Below are 18,000 nucleotides of genomic sequence, written 5' to 3'. Positions count from 1 at the left end.
TGTAAGTCGAGGCGCTACGGTATGTTCCGAGTTGGTCATCCTTATTCCTGATACTACTTGCATTGAAATAAACGCACTTCCAGCCATCACACTGACTGACTGCATCTTTGCCCTATCACATGCCCCTCCCTCTTCACAGACTCTCTGCGCGGTGTATCTGGCTGTTCATGACCTATTCCAGCACCTGATCTGTAGCTCAGGTTCTGACCCCCTGCTGATCTAGTTTAAACCATCCTGAAGAGCTCTAGCAAACCTCCCCCCCCCCGGGATGTTGGTGCCCCTCCCATTCAGGTGCACCCCGTCCTCCTTGTACAGGTCCCACCTTCCCCCGAAGGTATCCCAATGATCCACATATTGGAAGCTCTCCCTCCTACACCAGCCCTGCAGCCACATCTGCACTCACTCTCTGTTCCTAAAATCACTAGCACGTGGCATCAGTACCAAGCCTGAGATTACTACCCTGCTTGTCCTGCCTTCTAGCTTCCAACCTAACTCCCAATATTCTCTTGTCATGTCCTCCTCCCACTCCATACCCATGTCATTGGTACCGATCAGTACCTCAGCTTTTAGCTGCTCTCCTTCCTCCTCAAGCATCCTGTAGACTTGATCCGAGACATCCCTGACCCTGGCGCTAGGGAGGCAACACTCCATCGGGGAGTTTCACTCGCACCCAGAGAATCTCCTGTCTGTCCCTCTCACGACTGAATCTTCTATCACTATCACTCTCCTATCCTTCCCCCTTCCATTCTGAGGCACAGAGCCAGAGACCTGCCCACTGTGACTTCCCCTCGGCTCCCCAACCCACACCCAACAGTATCCAAAGCACTGTACTTATTATTGAGGGGAACAGCCTCAGGGTGTCCCTACATTGTCTGCCTGTTCCCTTTCCCTCTCCTGACGCTCACCCAGCTACATTTGTCCTGGAACGTAGGTATGACTATCTCCCTGTAACTCCTCTCTATCACCCCCTTAGCCTACATTTCTTTCCTTTTTACCAAGTTCTGACCTTCTAACTTTCTCTGACCTTATTTTTTATTCATTGATGGGATGTGCACATTGCTGGCTAAACCACCAAGTATTACCCCGTCCCTAATTGCCCCTTGAGAAGGTGGGGGTGAGCTGCCTTCTTGAACCGCTGCAGTCCATGAGCTGTCGGTAGACCCACAATGCCCTGAAAGAGGGAATTCTAGGATTTTGACTCAGTGACACTGAAGAAACAGCGATATATTTCCGAGTCAGGATGGGGAGTCGCTTGGAGGGGAACTTGCAGAGGGTCAGAGTATCATGTGTCTGCTGCCATTGTCCTTCTAGATGGAAGTGGTCATGAGATTGGAAGGAGCTGTCTAAGGAGCCTTGGTGAATTTCTGCAGTACATCTTATAGATAGTACACCCTGCTGCTACTGAGCGTCAGCGCTGGAGGGAGGGGGTGTTTGTGGATGTGGTGCCAATCAAGCGGCTGCTTTGTCCTGGATGGTGTTGAGCTTCTTGAGTGTTGTTGGAGTTGCCTTCATCCAGGCAAGTGGGGAGAATTCCGTCACACTTCTGATTTGTGCCTTGTAGATGGTGGACAGGCTTTGGGGAGGCAGGAGATGAGTTACTAGGAGAATTCCCAGCCTCTGACCTGCTTCTTGTAGCCATTATGTTTATATGACTAGTTCAGTTGAGTTTCTGATGAATGGTGACCCCCAGGATATTGATAGTGGGGGGATTCAGTGATAGTAATGTTAGTTTGTCTCTTATTGGAGATGTCAGAGCCTGGCACTTGTGTGGTGTGAATGTTACTTGCCACTGGTCAGCCCAAGCCTGGATATCGTCCAGATCTTCTTACATTTGTACCTGGACTGTTTCAGTATCTGAGGAGTTGTGAATGGGGCTGAACATTGTGCAATGATCAGTGAACATCCCCACTTCTGACCTTATGATGGAGGGAAGGTCTGGGACACTATCCTGAGGGACTCCTGCAGAGATGTCCTGGAGCTGAGATGACTGACCCTCCAGTGCCAGTATTCCTTCCCCTAAATAAGGGGTGTAAAACTTTTGATGGTATTCTAGTTGTGGTCTGACTCGTGCCTTGTATAATTTTAGACAAATCTCCCTACATTTATATTCTATTCCCTTTGAAATAAAAACCAACTTTTTGTTTCCTTTTCTAAGACTTGCTGAATTTGGATGCTAGCTTTTTGTGATTCATGGATGAAGATAGGAGCTGAAAATGTGTTGCTGGAAAAGCGCAACAGGTCAGGCAGCATCCAAGGAGCAGGAGAATCGATGTTTTGGGCCTGAGCCCTTCTTCAGGAATCTTTCCTGAAGGGCTCATACTCGAAATGTCGATTTTCCTGCTCCTTGGATGCTGCCTGACCTGTTGCGCTTTTCCAGCAACACATTTTCAGCTCTGATCTCCAACATCTGTAGTCCTCACTTTCTCCATGGATGAAGATATCTTAGTCTCTCTGTTCTGCAGTTTTCTGCAGTATTTCTCCATTTAAATAATATTCAGCTCCTCTATTCTTCCTGCCAAACTGTACAATTTCACATTTCCCTACATTATATTCCATCTGCCAAGAGTTTGCCCACTCACTGAACAAGTCTCCATCCCTCTGCAGACCCACCACTTGCCTTTCCACCAATTTTTGTGTCAGTTGCTAGTTTGACGATAGTGTATATATACTCTCCTTGTCTGAGTCATCGGTGTAGATACATGGACTACAGCATTTCACGAAGGCAGCTCCCCAGCAGAGGAGACCGGAGAGGAATGGGCAATAGGTGCTGTGCAGCTGGTAATCACCATAACCAAAATGAGAGAAAAATACATTGTGAATAATGGCCGGTACCAGCACTAATCACCATGGCACTGGTTCCTGCGGTGTCAGCTTCATGTAGCCATCCACACCCCACCTTGAAGACAGCTCCCTGGTTACCAAGTGCAGAGCTGCATTATTTGTCTGTTATGGTGATAAATGATTTGAATATAAACAAAGTGGAATCCTTTACTGATTTGTGGACTGCTGGTTCCTGCAAGGGCACTCTGTTCATGAAAAGTGAAGTGGGGCCTTGAATACATAAAGGGGAAACGGTGAGAGGAGTTTCTCTAACTGGAGAGAGACCCGTTCAGAGAACAGGAGAGGGAGATGAGAATATACCATGAGTTATCGTGATCAGGAGCACACTGCCTGAAATCATGGTGCACGCAAATCCTATAGGAATCTTCACAGGGAAAGTAGGAAAAGGACAGTAAAGTGCATAGGGATGAGGCGGAGCGCAGGGCAGAGGGATTAAAGAGACTGACAAGGTACAGTGGACTGAATGGCCTTCATTGGTGCTGTCTGATTCTCTGACATTGCTCCACCTCACCACCGGGATGTGCCATTCAGGACAAAGTGCTGTAATATCTTTGACAGCAATTAAACTGTTTCTTTCCTCTAGCTGTCCTGCACGTGGGAAGAGGTCAGATGGTTGCGACAGAATCTCGCTGTTTCCACCTCGCCCTCCTCAGGCCTGCAGTCAAGGCACAAGATGTTGAATGCAGCAGCTCAGTTGCAGGTCAGTAACTCAGGACAGAGGAAAGAATGCCCGTTACCATCAGTGCATCTGACATTCCTGTCCACAGAGTACTTGATGGGGATAGAGCTTTACTCTGCAAACATACTGGTCACTTTCTAAATTTGTGTCTAGATCATAATGTACACAACAAAGAGCAGGGGACCCAGCAATGACCCTACAGGACACAGGTTTCCAGGCACCAAAACAACCTTTGACCAGCACCCTTCGCCTCTTATCAATTTTTGATTCAATTTGCCAAGCTACCCAGGTCCAATGGACTCTTACCACATTGACCAGCTTCCCATGTAAGATCCTATTAAAAGACTTCCTGACGTCCGTGCAGACTATATCGAACTGCACTACCCTCATCCACACATCAAACATCTCCTTGAAAGTTCAATCAAACCTGTCAGACATGACCTCCTGACAAAGCCTGTGAATATTTTTGATTAATCCTTGCTCCTCCAAGTGGAGATTAATTCTGTCTCTCGGAATGTTTACCATTCATTTCTCTACCACAGATGTCAGATTCACTGGCCTATAGTTTTCCTGGTGTGTCCTTACCATCCTCTTGAATAATGGAATTACAATCTTACAATCCTCTGCCACCTCTTCCATGTCGAAGGGGGATTTGAAAAATAATGTCAGAGCTCCTGCAATCTCCTCCTTTGCTTCCCACAGCACCCAGAGATCCATCTTAACTGTGCCTGGGGATTTATCCCCTTTCAAGCCATTAAAACTGTTAATGCCTCCTCTCTCTCAATGCTAGTTCAGTCAAGTGTATCACAGACGCCCTCCCTGATATCTATACCTCCCTGATATCTATACCTCCCTGATATCTATACCTACCTCTCTCTTCTCTACAGAGAACACTGAAACAAAGTACTCATTTAATGGTTCACTGATGACTTCTGGCTCCACCCACAGTTTATCCCTTTGGTCTCTAATGGACCCTACCCTTTCCCTGGTTATTCTCTTGCTGCTACCGTATTTATAAAATTTGGATTTTCTTTAATGTTACCTGCAGTGGTTTTCATGTTACCTCTTTGCTCCCCTCATTTGTTTTTAAACAATCCCTGCACTTTCTACGCTCCACTCGGATATCTGCTGCTCTCAGCCTTTGGTGTCTGACGTATGCTTCCTTTATTTTCCTTATCCGATTCTCTCTATCCCTCGATATCCAGGATTCTCTGGATTTGTTGGTCCCATCCTTCACCTTTACATGGACGTGTTGGTCCGACACTTTCCCTATTCTCCTTTCCAATGCCTCCCACTCCCTGATGGGGATTTGTCTGCTGCCAGTTTATTTTGATCAGACCCTGTCTTATCTTATTTAAAACCAACTTCCCCTCATTACAGAACCCTTATTTCTGGTCCAGCTTTGTCCTTAATCATAATTCCTATCTCCACTATGGTCACTATCTCCAAAATATTCCCCAACTGCCTCATCTCCCACTTGCCTGATTTCATTCCCTAAAATGAGGTCCAACACTGTCTCCTCTCTTGTAGGACTTCTTCTGTGTAACTTATTCATGAATTTTGCTCTCTCTAAACCCTCTACTCTTTACCAATATTACGCTGTTATTTTTAAACGTCTCTGAGATTTGCCTACCTTCCTGCTGCTTTGTGTCTCCCTAGCTCTTGTATATGTGTGTCTGTCATATTCCCCAATCAATGTGACCACATCTCCTTGTTTTTAAGATCTACCCAAACTGTCTCATTCGAAGTCTCTTCTGAAATATAATTGATACCTTCACCAATATTGCAACATCACCTTCTCGTTTATCCTGGAATATTGAGTTTCTGTTCCTGTCCTACCATCAACCATGTTTCTGTAACAGCAATAATATTCAGCACCTTCAACTCACCAGCTTTAATCATTAGATGCCTTGTGTTAAATAAATGCCATAAGCCCCTGTACCTTGACTGTACATGTACTGACTTGGCTTTTCATCTGCATTTGCCTGTGCATCACTCCCTATTTCACCTCCCCCCCCCCCCCCCCCCCCCCCCACAATATCCTCTCCCCTTGCCGGATTCATGTAAGCCCCCAGTTACAGCTCTAGGAATTTTCTACCTACAAGGATATTGGTCCCATTGCAGTTTAGCTGGAACCCATCTGACTTGGACAGGTCCCACCTTCCCAGACCAGTGACTAAGGAATCCAAAGTCCTCACCCCACACTAACTTTTTAGCCACATATTCATCCACTCCATTTGCCTATTCATATCCTCATTAGTACATGCAACTGAGAATAGTCCAGAGATTACAACTTTTAAAGTCGTGATTCTCAATCTGCGACCTTACTCCCTAAATTCTTGTTCCAGGACCTCGTCGTCCTTTCTGCTTGTGTCACTGGTCCCAGTGTGAACCATGACCTTTGTTTGTCCAGCCCTTTCAGAATGCCCTACTGCACTCAGTGATATCCTCGACGCCGGTCCCACAGCATCCTACAGCCATGCCTGCTTGGACTGCTCATTATTAAATCTCTGTCACCAGATTGAGGAAGGGTCACTGGACCCGAAACATTAACTCGGATTTCTCTCCACAGATGCTGCTAGATAAGCTGAGCTTTTCCAACAATTTCTGTTTTTGTCTCTGATTCCCAACATTTGCAGTTCTTTTGGATTTTTAAAAATCATATTGTTCTCCCTCTCCTTCATCTCACCCCTGGTACAGCCTCAGCTCTGGCTGCAGTCCTCAGTAGATCCACCACTTGTCCCATCGCTCCCATCCACCACTTGTCCCATCGCTCCCATCCACCACCTGTCCCATCACTCCAGTGAGATATTCTGGAGCAGGACATGTTACTAACTGCCTGATTTTGCTGAAGGGTTGGTGTCTCTCCAGGTGGGTGATGTCCATACTGATTGCTGTGATAGTGTTCTGACAGTGTGTTGGGTGTTCTGTATGGAGGTATCTGACTGTGGCTCACCACCATACTGTACTCTTGCAGACATTACTTGGTACCCAGAACCTGGGCAGAGTTTATTATGAGCCCATCAAGGATCGACATGGGAATGTGCTGTTGGTAACAGTACGGGAGCTCGAGACTCAGTGCTCCTTCATCACTGGCAAGTGGATACAAATCGCCAAGTTTCAGAACCAGAGGAAATCAATGTCCACACTTGAGGAGCCAACAGCACTTGACGTGTTACTCATAACAATCCAGGTTTGTACCAACCCTCCAACGTAGAGGGAGCTTCACTCTATATCTAACCTCTTGTTGTCCCTGTGCTGCGAGTGTTTGATGGGGTACAGTGCAGAGGGAACTTTATTCAGTATCTAACCCCGTGCTGTCCCTCTGAATCGGAATAGGCCAGCCCAGTGTAAGATGATGAGGTGGTGCCTAGTGTGAAATGTATTGTGTTCTCTGCTATTGTTTCTTACTGCACTACCTGTACAGTCGTCATATTTCAGCCTGGACCATTCAGCTTATTTTCCCTGGAAATATTTTTTAATTTTAAATGGGATTGTGCTGAGTCTTCCATTTGTCCATTTTGTTAAAATCAGTGCTGAGAAAAAGACTGGGCTACGAGCCACTGGCAGTTCCTGTGTTGATCTCTTGCAGGATGTCCTGTCCTATTCCAAGAGGAGTCGGAGGAGACTGAGTCCTGGGCTGTATTTAGGTTATTTGAAGCTGTGCAGTTCTGTGAATCAGATCAAGGTGATGGTCCCAACCAGGATGCCCAACATGCTCTGCCACATGAAGGTGTGTGACAACAGCAATGTTTCCAGGTAGGATATCCTTGCTGACCTTCCATCAGAAAGTTACCACCTCTCCTCACACCAATGTATGACTCTGACCCGATAATCATTCTCCAATTCCTATCTGTCTGCCTATAGTTAAGTCTCCTAGAATCTGATTTTCACTTGCAATGCATCCTGCTCCAATTTTATCCTCAATTCTGGTTCATAATCATTGTTCCATGGAGGCAGTGATATTGTCACTGGGTTAATGATCCACAGGCCCAGATTAATGCTCTGGAGATTTGAGTTCAAGCCTCACCCCAGCATCTGGTAGAATTTAAATTCAAGAAATAAATTTGGAGTCCAAATCTATTTGTTAGTAATGATGATCAGAAATCATTGTAGACTGTTGTAAAAACCCAACTGCTTCACTAATGTCCTTCAGGGAAGGAGACCTGCCATCTTTAGCTGATCTGACCGACATGTGACTCCAGTTCTGGTTTTCCTGCTATAGAAGGTTGTTGTGAAACTTGAAAGGATACAGAAAGGATTTACAAGGATGTTGCCAGGGTTGGAGGATTTGGGCTATAGGGAGAAGCTGAACAGGCTGGGGCTGTTTTCCCTGGAGCGTCGGAGGCTGAGGGGTGACCTCTTAAGAGTTTATAAAATCATGAGGGGCATGGATAGGGTGAATAACCAAGGTCTTTTCCCTGGGGTCGGGAAGCTCAAAACTAGTGGCATAGGTTTAAAGTAAGAGAAAACATTTAAAAGCTCCCTGGGGTGGACAGGTTGGACTGAAGGGTCTGTTTCCATACTCGATAACTCTATGACTGCAGATCCACAGTAATGTGGTTGTCTCTGGACTGCCTTCCGGCATGGCCAGGCAAACTGCTCAACTCCACGACAACTGGGATGGGCAATAAATGCTGGCCTTACTGGTGATGCACAGCTCCCATGGAAGAACATAAAAATCTCATTACTGTTCCCAATCATTGACAGCCTTTGCTGAACCTAACGATAATTATTCTGGAAAAGTGTGGGATGGAACATACCCATCGTTATCCTGGTTCTAATCAGCTGATCTCAGTTAGTGGCTCCTGATCAGGATTTGAACATTGAGTGTGGAAATCAATAGAGGAGTGAAAGGCAGTATGGATGATCCCTTGGGAACTCATGCCCATAACATCTTCCCTTCCAGCCCACCACTCCCGGTTCAAGTTCCCTTTAGTTTCTAGTGGATTTTATATTTCTCTCATCATTCTTCCTGCCAGGATGAATCATTTCTCTATATTCAATGAAACCCAACCTTGCTCTTGTACAAACCTGTCCCTGTCCTTTAGAATTTTCACGCTATCTTCATCTGAGTCCAAGATCTGCCTTCTGCAAATCACAGTCACAAGATTGTTACAGTGCAGAAGGAGACCATTCAGCCCATTATGGGGGTGAGCATCATTATCTCATACCAATCTCCTGCCTTTTGCCCATGTCCCTGGACACTATTTTCACCCAAACACCATCCAAAGTCCCACTTGAATGTCTCAGTTGAACCTGCCTCCACCATATTTCCAGGCAGTGCATTCTAAGCCCTAACTACTGGCTGAGTGAAAAAGCTTTATTTTGCTTACTCCCCCCCCCCCACACCTTGTTTCTCTTCAAATCTTTAAATCTGCACCATCTTGTTCTTGTTCCTTTTTATAAGCAGAAATATTCTCTCCCGTTCTACTCTGTCATGATGCTCATGATTTTGAAAACCTCAATCAAATCTCCTCTCAGCCTTCCTCTCTCCTGAGAGAAATATCCCAACCTTCAATCTACTGTCATTGCTGAAGTTTCTCATTCCTGTCACCCCTGTTGCGAATCACTTCTGCACTCTCTTTTTTTGGAACACATCTTTCCTGTAATGTGGCACCCACAACTGTATATAACACTCCAGCCAAGGTCTAACAAGTTCAACATCACCTCCCTGCTCTTGTACACTATGCCCCCATTATTAAAGCTGCTGTCTCCACCTTCGATGTTCTGTGCACATACACACAGTCCTGGTCCTGTGCTCTGCACCGCCTTTTGAATTGTACCCTCGATTTTATATCGTGTTTCAATGTTCTTCCAACCAAAGACATCACCTCACATCTCTCTGCATTGATCCCTCTCTGCCCACTCCAACTGTCCCTTTGAAGTTCCACACTGGCCACCTCACAGTTTACAATTCTTCCAAACGTAGTGCCATTTGCAAACTCTGAAATCGTGCCCCATGCACCAAGATCCAGATCATTAATAAATTCAAGCAAAGTAAGGATCCCAGTATAGACTGCTGGGATAGGACTCCTTCCTACAAACCTTCCCCCAGCTCAAAAAATATTCATTGTTTATTACCCTATTTAGAACAAAGAACATTCTGGAACAGGAAGAACCCTTTCCGCCCTCCAAGCCTGTGCCGATCCAGATCCTCGATCTAAACCTGTCGCTTATTTCCTAAGGATCTGTATCCCTCTGCTCCCTGCCCATGCACGTATCTGTCTAGATACATCCTCAATGACAGTATCATTCCTGCCTCTACCACCTCCCCTGGCAAAACATTCCAGGCACCCACCACCCTCTGTGTAAAGAATTTTCCACATATATCTCCCTTAAACCTTTCCCCTCTCACCCTGAACTCATGATCCCCCACTCTGGGGAAAAGCTTCTTTCTATCCACCCTGTCTATACCCTTCATGATTTTGTAAACCTCAATCAGATCCCCCCTCAATCTCCTTTTTTCTAATGAAAACAATCCTAACCTACTCATCCTCTCTTCATAGCTAGCACCCTCCATACCAGGCAACATCCTGGTGAACCTCCTCTGCACCCTCTCCAAAACATCCACATCCTTTTGGTAATGTTTGCTATTACTCAGCCAATGTGTACACCGCCCGTTTCTACCTCCTGCCCAAAATCCACAAACCTGACTGCCCCGGCCGACCCATTGTCTCAGCCTGCTCCTGCCCCACCGAACTCACCTCTGCATACCTCGACGCGGTCCTGTCCCCCTTAGTCCAAGAACTCCCCACCTACATTCAGGCACCACCCACACCCTCCACCTCCTCCATGATTTTCACTTACCCAGTCCCCAATGCCTTTACTTCACCATGGACATCCAGTCCCTGTACACCTCCATCCCCCATCACGAAGGACTCAAAACCCTCCGCTTCTTCCTTTCCCGCCGTCCCAACCAGTACCCTTCCACTGACACCCTCCTTCGACTGACTGAACTGGTCCTCACTCTGAACAACTTTTCTTCCCAATCCTCCCACTTCCTCCAAACCAAAGGAGTAGCCATGGGCACCCGCATGGGCCCCAGCTATGCCTGCCTCTTCGTAGGATATGTGGAACAGTCCATCTTCCGCAGCTACACTGGCACCACCCCCCACCTTTTCCTCCGCTACATCGACGACTGTATCGGCGCTGCCTCGTGCTCCCACAAGGAGGTTAAACAGTTCATCCACTTTACCAACACCTTCCACCCCAACCTCAAATTTACCTGGACCGTCTCAGACTCCTCCCTCCCCTTCCTTGACCTCTCCATTTCTATCTTGGGCGACCGACTCAACACGGACATTTACTATAAACCGACCAACTCCCACAGCTACCTAGACTACACCTCCTCCCACCCTGCCCCCAGTAAAAACACCATCCCATATTCCCAATTCCTTCGTCTCTGCTGCATCTGCTCCCAGGAGGACCAGTTCCAATACCGAACAACCCAGATGGCCTCCTTCTTCAAAGACCGCAATTTCCCCCCAGACATGATCGACGATGCCCTCCACCGCATCTCCTCCACTTCCTGCTCCTCTACCCTTGAGCCCCGCCCCTCCAACCGCCACCAGGACAGAACCCCACTGGTTCTCACCTACCACCCCACCAACCTCCATATACAGCGTATCATCCGCCGTCATTTCCGCCACCTCCAAATGGACCCCACCACCAGGGATATATTTCCCTCCCCTCCCCTATCAGCGTTCCGAAAAGACCACTCCCTCCGTGACTCCCTTGTCAGGTCCACACCCCCCACCAACCCAACCTCCACTCCCGGCACCTTCCCCTGCAACCGCAAGAAATGCAAAACGTGCGCCCACACCTCCCCCCCTCACCTCCCTCCAATGCCCCAAGGGATCCTTCCATATCTGCCACAAATTCACCTGCACCTCCACACACATCATTTACTGCATCCGCTGCACCCGATGTGGCCTCCTCTATATTGGGGAGACAGGCCGCCTACTTGCGGAACATTTCAGAGAACACCTCTGGGCCGCCCGGACCAACCAACCCAACCACCCCATGGCTCAACACTTTAACTCCCCCTCCCACTCCACCAAGGACAAGCAGGTCCTTGGACTCCTCCATCTCCAGACCATAACAACACGACGGCTGGAGGAACAGCGCCTCACCTTCCGCCTAGGAACCTTCCAACCACAAGGGATGAATGCAGATTTCTCCAGTTTCCTCATTTCCCCTCCCCCCACCTTCACCTTGACCTCCTTCCACCTATCACATCTCCAACTCCCTTCCCCCAAGTCCCGCCTCCCTACCTTTTATCTTAGCCTGCTGGACACACTTTCCTCATTCCTGAAGAAGGGCTTATGCCCGAAACGTCGAATCTCCTGCTCCTTGGATGCTGCCTGACCTGCTGCGCTTTTCCAGCAACACATTTTCAGCTCTGATCTGCAGTCCTCACTTTCCCCTCCTATATCTCATCCTGTCCTGCTGCTTTGTGCTAACAATCTTGGCAAGCTTCATCCTTGAGGCTTGTATCCCTTCCTCCTCTTTCACCACGGCCTAGGCAGCTTCACTCTTTTGTCAAAAAAAAGGAAATTCTATCCTTGATCAATAAACATTTAAGAATGACAAACAGGGAGGGTCTTCACCCCAAGGATTCCCAAAAAAAAATTGTTCCCCCTGGGGATTCCCAGTGCAATCCAGGCCCCAAACACCATGCTCAGGGAGTCCTTGTATAGATCATGATCCTCCAGTGTTGAGTAAATAATGATTCATCTGGCTGAAGGAGATATTGAAGGTAATCAGAAAACAGCCAAAGGGACACAGGGGTTGGTTAGTTGACTGAGATGTTGTGATTGTGAATACTCAGGCAGAATAGGCAGTGGAAAGAGATTCAAGAGGAACATATCAAGTGGATTTGAAGAAACAAACTAAATGGAGACATTTGCAGGCGCAGGGTGAGGGAGCAGAGGAGTGGGCCTGAATGGACAGCTCTTGTAAAGAACCAATGTAGGCTGGAGGGGCAGAAGGGTTTGTCTTGTAAATATTTCAACTATGAGTGGAATCTCTGGCTCATGAATGGTTTATCGACTGCAGAGAGGACTGGGAGTGGATGAGGAGTCTATCGGAACAGGAGGGGCTCAGTGGTGGAGGAGAGGCCACAGTTACAAAGCCCCGACTTTTCTTTGAGCTGCAGGCAGCTGTGCGAGCCTTATTCGAGCATATCGACCTCCCCCTGCAGCAGGTAAGTGACAGCAACCTCCCCGACTGCAGCTACTGCTCCACATCGCACTGTCACTGCTGTGGAATTCACACAGCGGGAGGGGAAACCAGAGCAAATCCAACATTACTGCACCTACACCCCAACGCCATCACTGTAACACACTGATATACCCCACACCCCTCACTGTAACACTCTGATGTACACCACATCCCTCACTGTAACACTCTGATACACCCCACACCTCTCACTGTAACACACTGATATACCCCACATCCCTCACTGTAACACACTGATATACCCCACACCCCTCACTGTAACACTCTGATATACACCACATCCCTCACTGTAACACTCTGATACACCCCACACCCCTCACTGTAACACTCTGATATACACCACACCCCTCACTGTAACACACTGATATACACCACACCTCTCACTGTAACACGCTGATATACCCCACACCCCTCAAGGTAACAAACTGATATACCCCACACCCCTCACTGTAACACTCTGATATACCCCACACCTCTCACTGTAACACTCGGATATACCCTACAACCCTCACTATAACACACTGATATATCCCACACCCCTCACTGTAAAACACTGATATACCCCACACCCCTCAATGTAACAAACTGATATACCCCACACCCCTCACTGTAACACACTGAAATACCCCACACCTCTCACTGTAACACTCTGATATACACCACACCTCTCACTGTAACACTCCGATATACCCTACAACCCTCACTGTAACACACTGATATATCCCACACCCCTCACTGTAAAACACTGATATACCCCACACCCCTCACTGTAACACTCGGATATACCCCACACCCCTCACTGTAACACTCGGATATACCCTACACCTCTCACTGTAACACTCTGATATACCCCACACCCCTCACTGTAACACTCTGATATATCCCACACCCCTTTAGTTCCACCACAGAACACATCAGATGGCCTCCTTCTTTAGAGACCGCAATTTCCCCTCCCACGTGGCTAAAGATGCCCTCCAACGCATCTCGTCCACATCCTGCACCTCCGCCCTCAGACCACACCTCTCCAACCGTAACAAGGACTGAACACCCCTGTTGCTCACCTTCCACCCTACCAACCTTCGCATAAACCAAATCATCTGCCAACATTTCCGCCACCTCCAAAAAGACCCCACCACCAGGGATATATTTCCCTCCCCACCCCTTTCCGCCTTCCACAAAGACCGTTCCCTCCGTGACTACCTGGTCAGGTCCATGTCCCCCTACAACCCACCTACATCCTGGCACCTTCCCCTGCCACCGCAGGAATTGCAAAACCTGCACCCACACCTCCTCCCTCACCTCCATCCAAGGCCCTAAAGGAGCCTTCCACATCCATCAAAGTTTTACCTGCACATTCACCGATATCATTTATTGTATCCGTTGCTCCCGATGCGGTCTCCTCTACATTGGGGAGACTGGGCGCCTCCTGGCAGAGCACTTTAGGGAACATCTCCGGGACACCCGCACCAATCAACCACACCGCCCTGTGGACCAACATTTCAACTCCCCCTCCCGCTTTGCCGAGGACATGGAGGTCCTGGGCCTCCTTCACCACGCTCCCTCACCACCAGACGCCTGGAGGAAGAACGCTTCATCTTCCACCTCGGAACACTTCAACCCCAGGGCATCAATGTGGACTTCAACAATTTCCTCATTTCCCCTTCCCCCACCTCATCCTAGTTCCAAACTTCCAGCTCAGCACCGGCCTATCTTCTTTTCCACCTATCCACTCCATTCTCTTCCCTGACCTATCACCTTCATCCCCTCCCCCACTCACCCATTGTACTCTATCCTACTCTCTCCCCACCCCCACCCTCCTCTAGCTTATCTCTCCACGCTTCAGGCTCACTGCCTTTATTCCTGATGAAGGGCTTTTGCCCGAAACATCATTTTACTGCTCCTTGGATGCTGCCTGAACTGCTGCGCTCTTCCAGCACCACTGATCCAGATATACCCCACACCCCTCACTGTAACACTCTGATATATCCCACACCCCTCACTGTGACACTGATATACCCCACACCCCTCACTGTAACATACTGATATACCCCACACCTCTCACTGTAACACATTGATATACCCCACACCCTCACTGTAACACATTGATAAATCCTACACCCTCACTGTAACACACAGATGTACCCCACACCCCTCACTGTAAGACACTGATATACCCCACACCCCTCACTGTCACATTCTGATGTACCCCGGTATATGTGACACTTGTTTGTGAGTATGTGTGCTGTGTGTGTGTGTGTGTGTCTGTGTGTATGTGTGGATGTGCGCGTGTGGGTGTGGGTGTGTGTGTGGCCGTTTCTCTGAAATGTCCTCCTGGTTTCTGCATGTCTGTTATTGTTGACAGGTGCAGCGGTTCCGTGTCTACACTCAGGAGGTGCTGGAACTCAGTCCCGACATTGCCTTCCTCCTGCTCCTGCCGTCCTCTGACTCAGTCTGCGCTGCCCCTGGACAACACAATCCTTCTCATCATCGCAGCAACTTCCTCTACCTCCCGCTGCAGATGTTTGAAATCGGTGTGTGGAACGGTCATTGTGAGCTTTCACTGCTTCCTTTGTGCTGACTACCCTGAGGTTGTTGTGAATGAGACAGGCTGTTGTGAAAATTTCTTTCATTCTTTCTCTGTTGGTGATTTTTGCTGCTGTTGCTGGACTATTGTTGAACTTTGATCCTTGCTAGTTTAATCTCACAATCTGGCTGCTCCCTGTACAGGACAGACCCTGATATCTCTCTCCAGTACAGAAACAAAAACAGAAATTGTTGGAAATACTCAGCAGGTCAGGCAACATCCGTGGAGAGAATTCAGAGTTAATGTTTCAGATCCGGTGACCCTTCCTCAGAAATGATGGAGTTTGGAAAACACTTGTGTTTATGCAGATGTTAGGGTGGTGCAGGGGTTAAGAATAAACGATAGGCACAGATAAACCCCAAAGAGAATGAACAGAAAGGGTAAAGGTCAGCCCTGGGAGAATGACTAGCTGTGAATAGGGATTGTTAGTGGTTGACATTGACTGTGTGTAAAAGCAGACTCAGTGATAAGGCCTGTTGTGTGAAGGTGGGGTAAGGTCATGGGAGAAGGTGCTTCATGCGTTGAACTCTGTACTGAGGCCAGAAGGCTATAGACCACCCCTGTGGAACAATGAGGTGGTGTACTTCCAGCTTGTTTTGAGCTTGGCTGGAGCACTGCAGCGAGCCTGAGACAGAGATATCAGCCAGGGAACATGGGAGGGTGGTGAAGTGGGATTCTGGATCAGTGGTGCTGGAAGAGCACAGCAGTTCAGGCAGCATCCAACGAGCAGCGAAATCAACATTTCGGGCAAAAGCCGGTGAAATGGGAGGCAACTGGAAGATTGGGATCATTTTTATGGACAGAATATAAGTGTGTTAAGGAGCCTGTGTTCACTTTGACTTTTTCTCTTTTAAAGATATTCTTGCTGTCTATCTTGGTCTTACTTGCAAATTTACCCCCACAGTTTATTTTGCCCATTTATTTTCATCCTTTGCTTTGTTTGATCATTCTGAATGTCTTGATGAGCTGGTTAGTCTGTTCCTGCTGCTGGTTTCAATGTTTCCATGTTTCTTTTGGCCTATCACTGTTTAACTGACAGGATTTATTACAGTTCAAGAATTCTGAGCATCATTTTTGAAATCTCATGTTGCTTTGTTACTATCAATCTGGAGGTCAATTCCCAGAACGAGGTTATCGTGGCAAAGAGTCCCACCAGACATTAGCTGCTCTTCGTACTGCAAACCTGGCAGGACATAAGGCACATTTATATCTTCCTTACAATGTGTGAGCTTGAGATGTTTGGACCAGGATGTTGATTAATGGGCTGCATGGATTGCTGGGGATGTGTCCGAGGGAATGTAAGCTCTGATTATTTGTACAGTAAACACAGTCAGACAGAACATCTCATTGCTCCTGCTGTCTCTTGTTCCAGTTCACTTCAGCTGCTACAGGGAGAGATTCATGAACCTGTACTGCCATGTGTCAACATTATTGGAGCTGGACTCCCTCATTTCCCAGCAGGCATTGCGAGAGGCAATAACAGATGAAGAACTGCAATCTGCAAAAAACCGGCACAAACAGGTGTCAGAATCAATCCAGGTAGGATCACAGCAAATACATGTTTGTGACTCAGTAATGCAGCCCACCCTGAATCCCCCACCCCCCACCGCCCCCACACGCCCCCACACACACACACCCGATTAGATTCTGTAACTGAAAATGTGTTGCTGGTTAAAGCGCAGCAGGTCAGGCGGCATCCAAGGAACAGGAAATTTGACGTTTCGGGCCAGAGCCCTTCATCAGGAAACGTCGAATTTCCTGTTCCTTGGATGCTGCCTAACCTGCTGCGCTTTAACCAGCAACACATTTTCAGCTCTGATCTCCAGCATCTGCAGACCTCACTTTTTACTCGTAGATTCTGTAACTCCCTCCCGAGTAGCTGTTATTCTGTACATAAACCCCCATGAACAACTCAATTAGATTCCATAGAACACAGAACGTAGAAATGTACGACACAGAACAGGCCCTTCAGCCCATAATTTTGTGTCGAGGATTAATCCTAATGTAAAATAAAATAACCTAACCAACGCACCCCTCAACTCGCTGCTGTCCATGTGCATGTCCAGCAGTTGCCTAAATGTCCTTAATGACTCTGCTTCAACCACCACAGCTGGCAACGTATTCCATCCATTCACAACTCTCTGTGTAAAAAATCTACCTCTGACGTCTCCTTTATATCTTCCTCCTAATATCTTCAAACTATGACTTCTCTTACCAGTCAGTCCTGCCCTGGGGAAAAGTCTCTGGCTATTGACTCTATCTATTCCCCTCATTATCTTGTACACCTCGATCAGGTCTCCTCTCTTCCTCCTTCTCTCCAGAGAGAAAAGTCTGAGCTTAGTCAACCTTTCTTCATAAGACAAGCCCTCCAGTCCAGGCAGCATCCTGGTAAACCTTCTTTGCACCCTCTCCAAAGCCTCTGTATCTTTCCTATAGTAGGGCGACCAGAACTGGACACAATATTCCAAGTGTGGTCTCACCAGGGACTTGTAGAGCTGCAACAAAACCTCGTGGCTCTTAAACTCTATCCCCTTGTTAATGAAAGCCAAAACACGTTGTCCTTTCTTAATAACCCTATCCACTTGGGTGGTAACTTTAAGGAATCTATGTACTTGTACACACAGATCCTGTTGTTCCTCCACACTGCCAGGAA

General features: G+C 47.6%; 1 protein-coding gene across 1 annotated transcript in view; it reads left to right on the top strand.

Moving 5' to 3' along the window:
- Window positions 1–18,000, top strand: part of ankfn1 (ankyrin repeat and fibronectin type III domain containing 1) — a 58,546-nt gene that overhangs the window by 29,277 nt on the left and 11,269 nt on the right. The window contains exons 10-15 of the mRNA XM_060844779.1: window positions 3,425–3,541; window positions 6,498–6,713; window positions 7,113–7,279; window positions 12,581–12,728; window positions 15,126–15,294; window positions 16,720–16,886. Coding sequence (XP_060700762.1) covers window positions 3,425–3,541; window positions 6,498–6,713; window positions 7,113–7,279; window positions 12,581–12,728; window positions 15,126–15,294; window positions 16,720–16,886 — 984 coding nt within the window. The remainder of the gene's footprint in view (window positions 1–3,424; window positions 3,542–6,497; window positions 6,714–7,112; window positions 7,280–12,580; window positions 12,729–15,125; window positions 15,295–16,719; window positions 16,887–18,000) is intronic.

Source organism: Hemiscyllium ocellatum, chromosome 25 (genome assembly GCF_020745735.1).
Source record: "Hemiscyllium ocellatum isolate sHemOce1 chromosome 25, sHemOce1.pat.X.cur, whole genome shotgun sequence".
NCBI classification, from domain to species: domain Eukaryota; kingdom Metazoa; phylum Chordata; class Chondrichthyes; order Orectolobiformes; family Hemiscylliidae; genus Hemiscyllium; species Hemiscyllium ocellatum.
The sequence above is the reverse complement of the archived record's forward strand: the minus strand, read 5'-3'. Positions and strand labels throughout refer to the sequence as shown.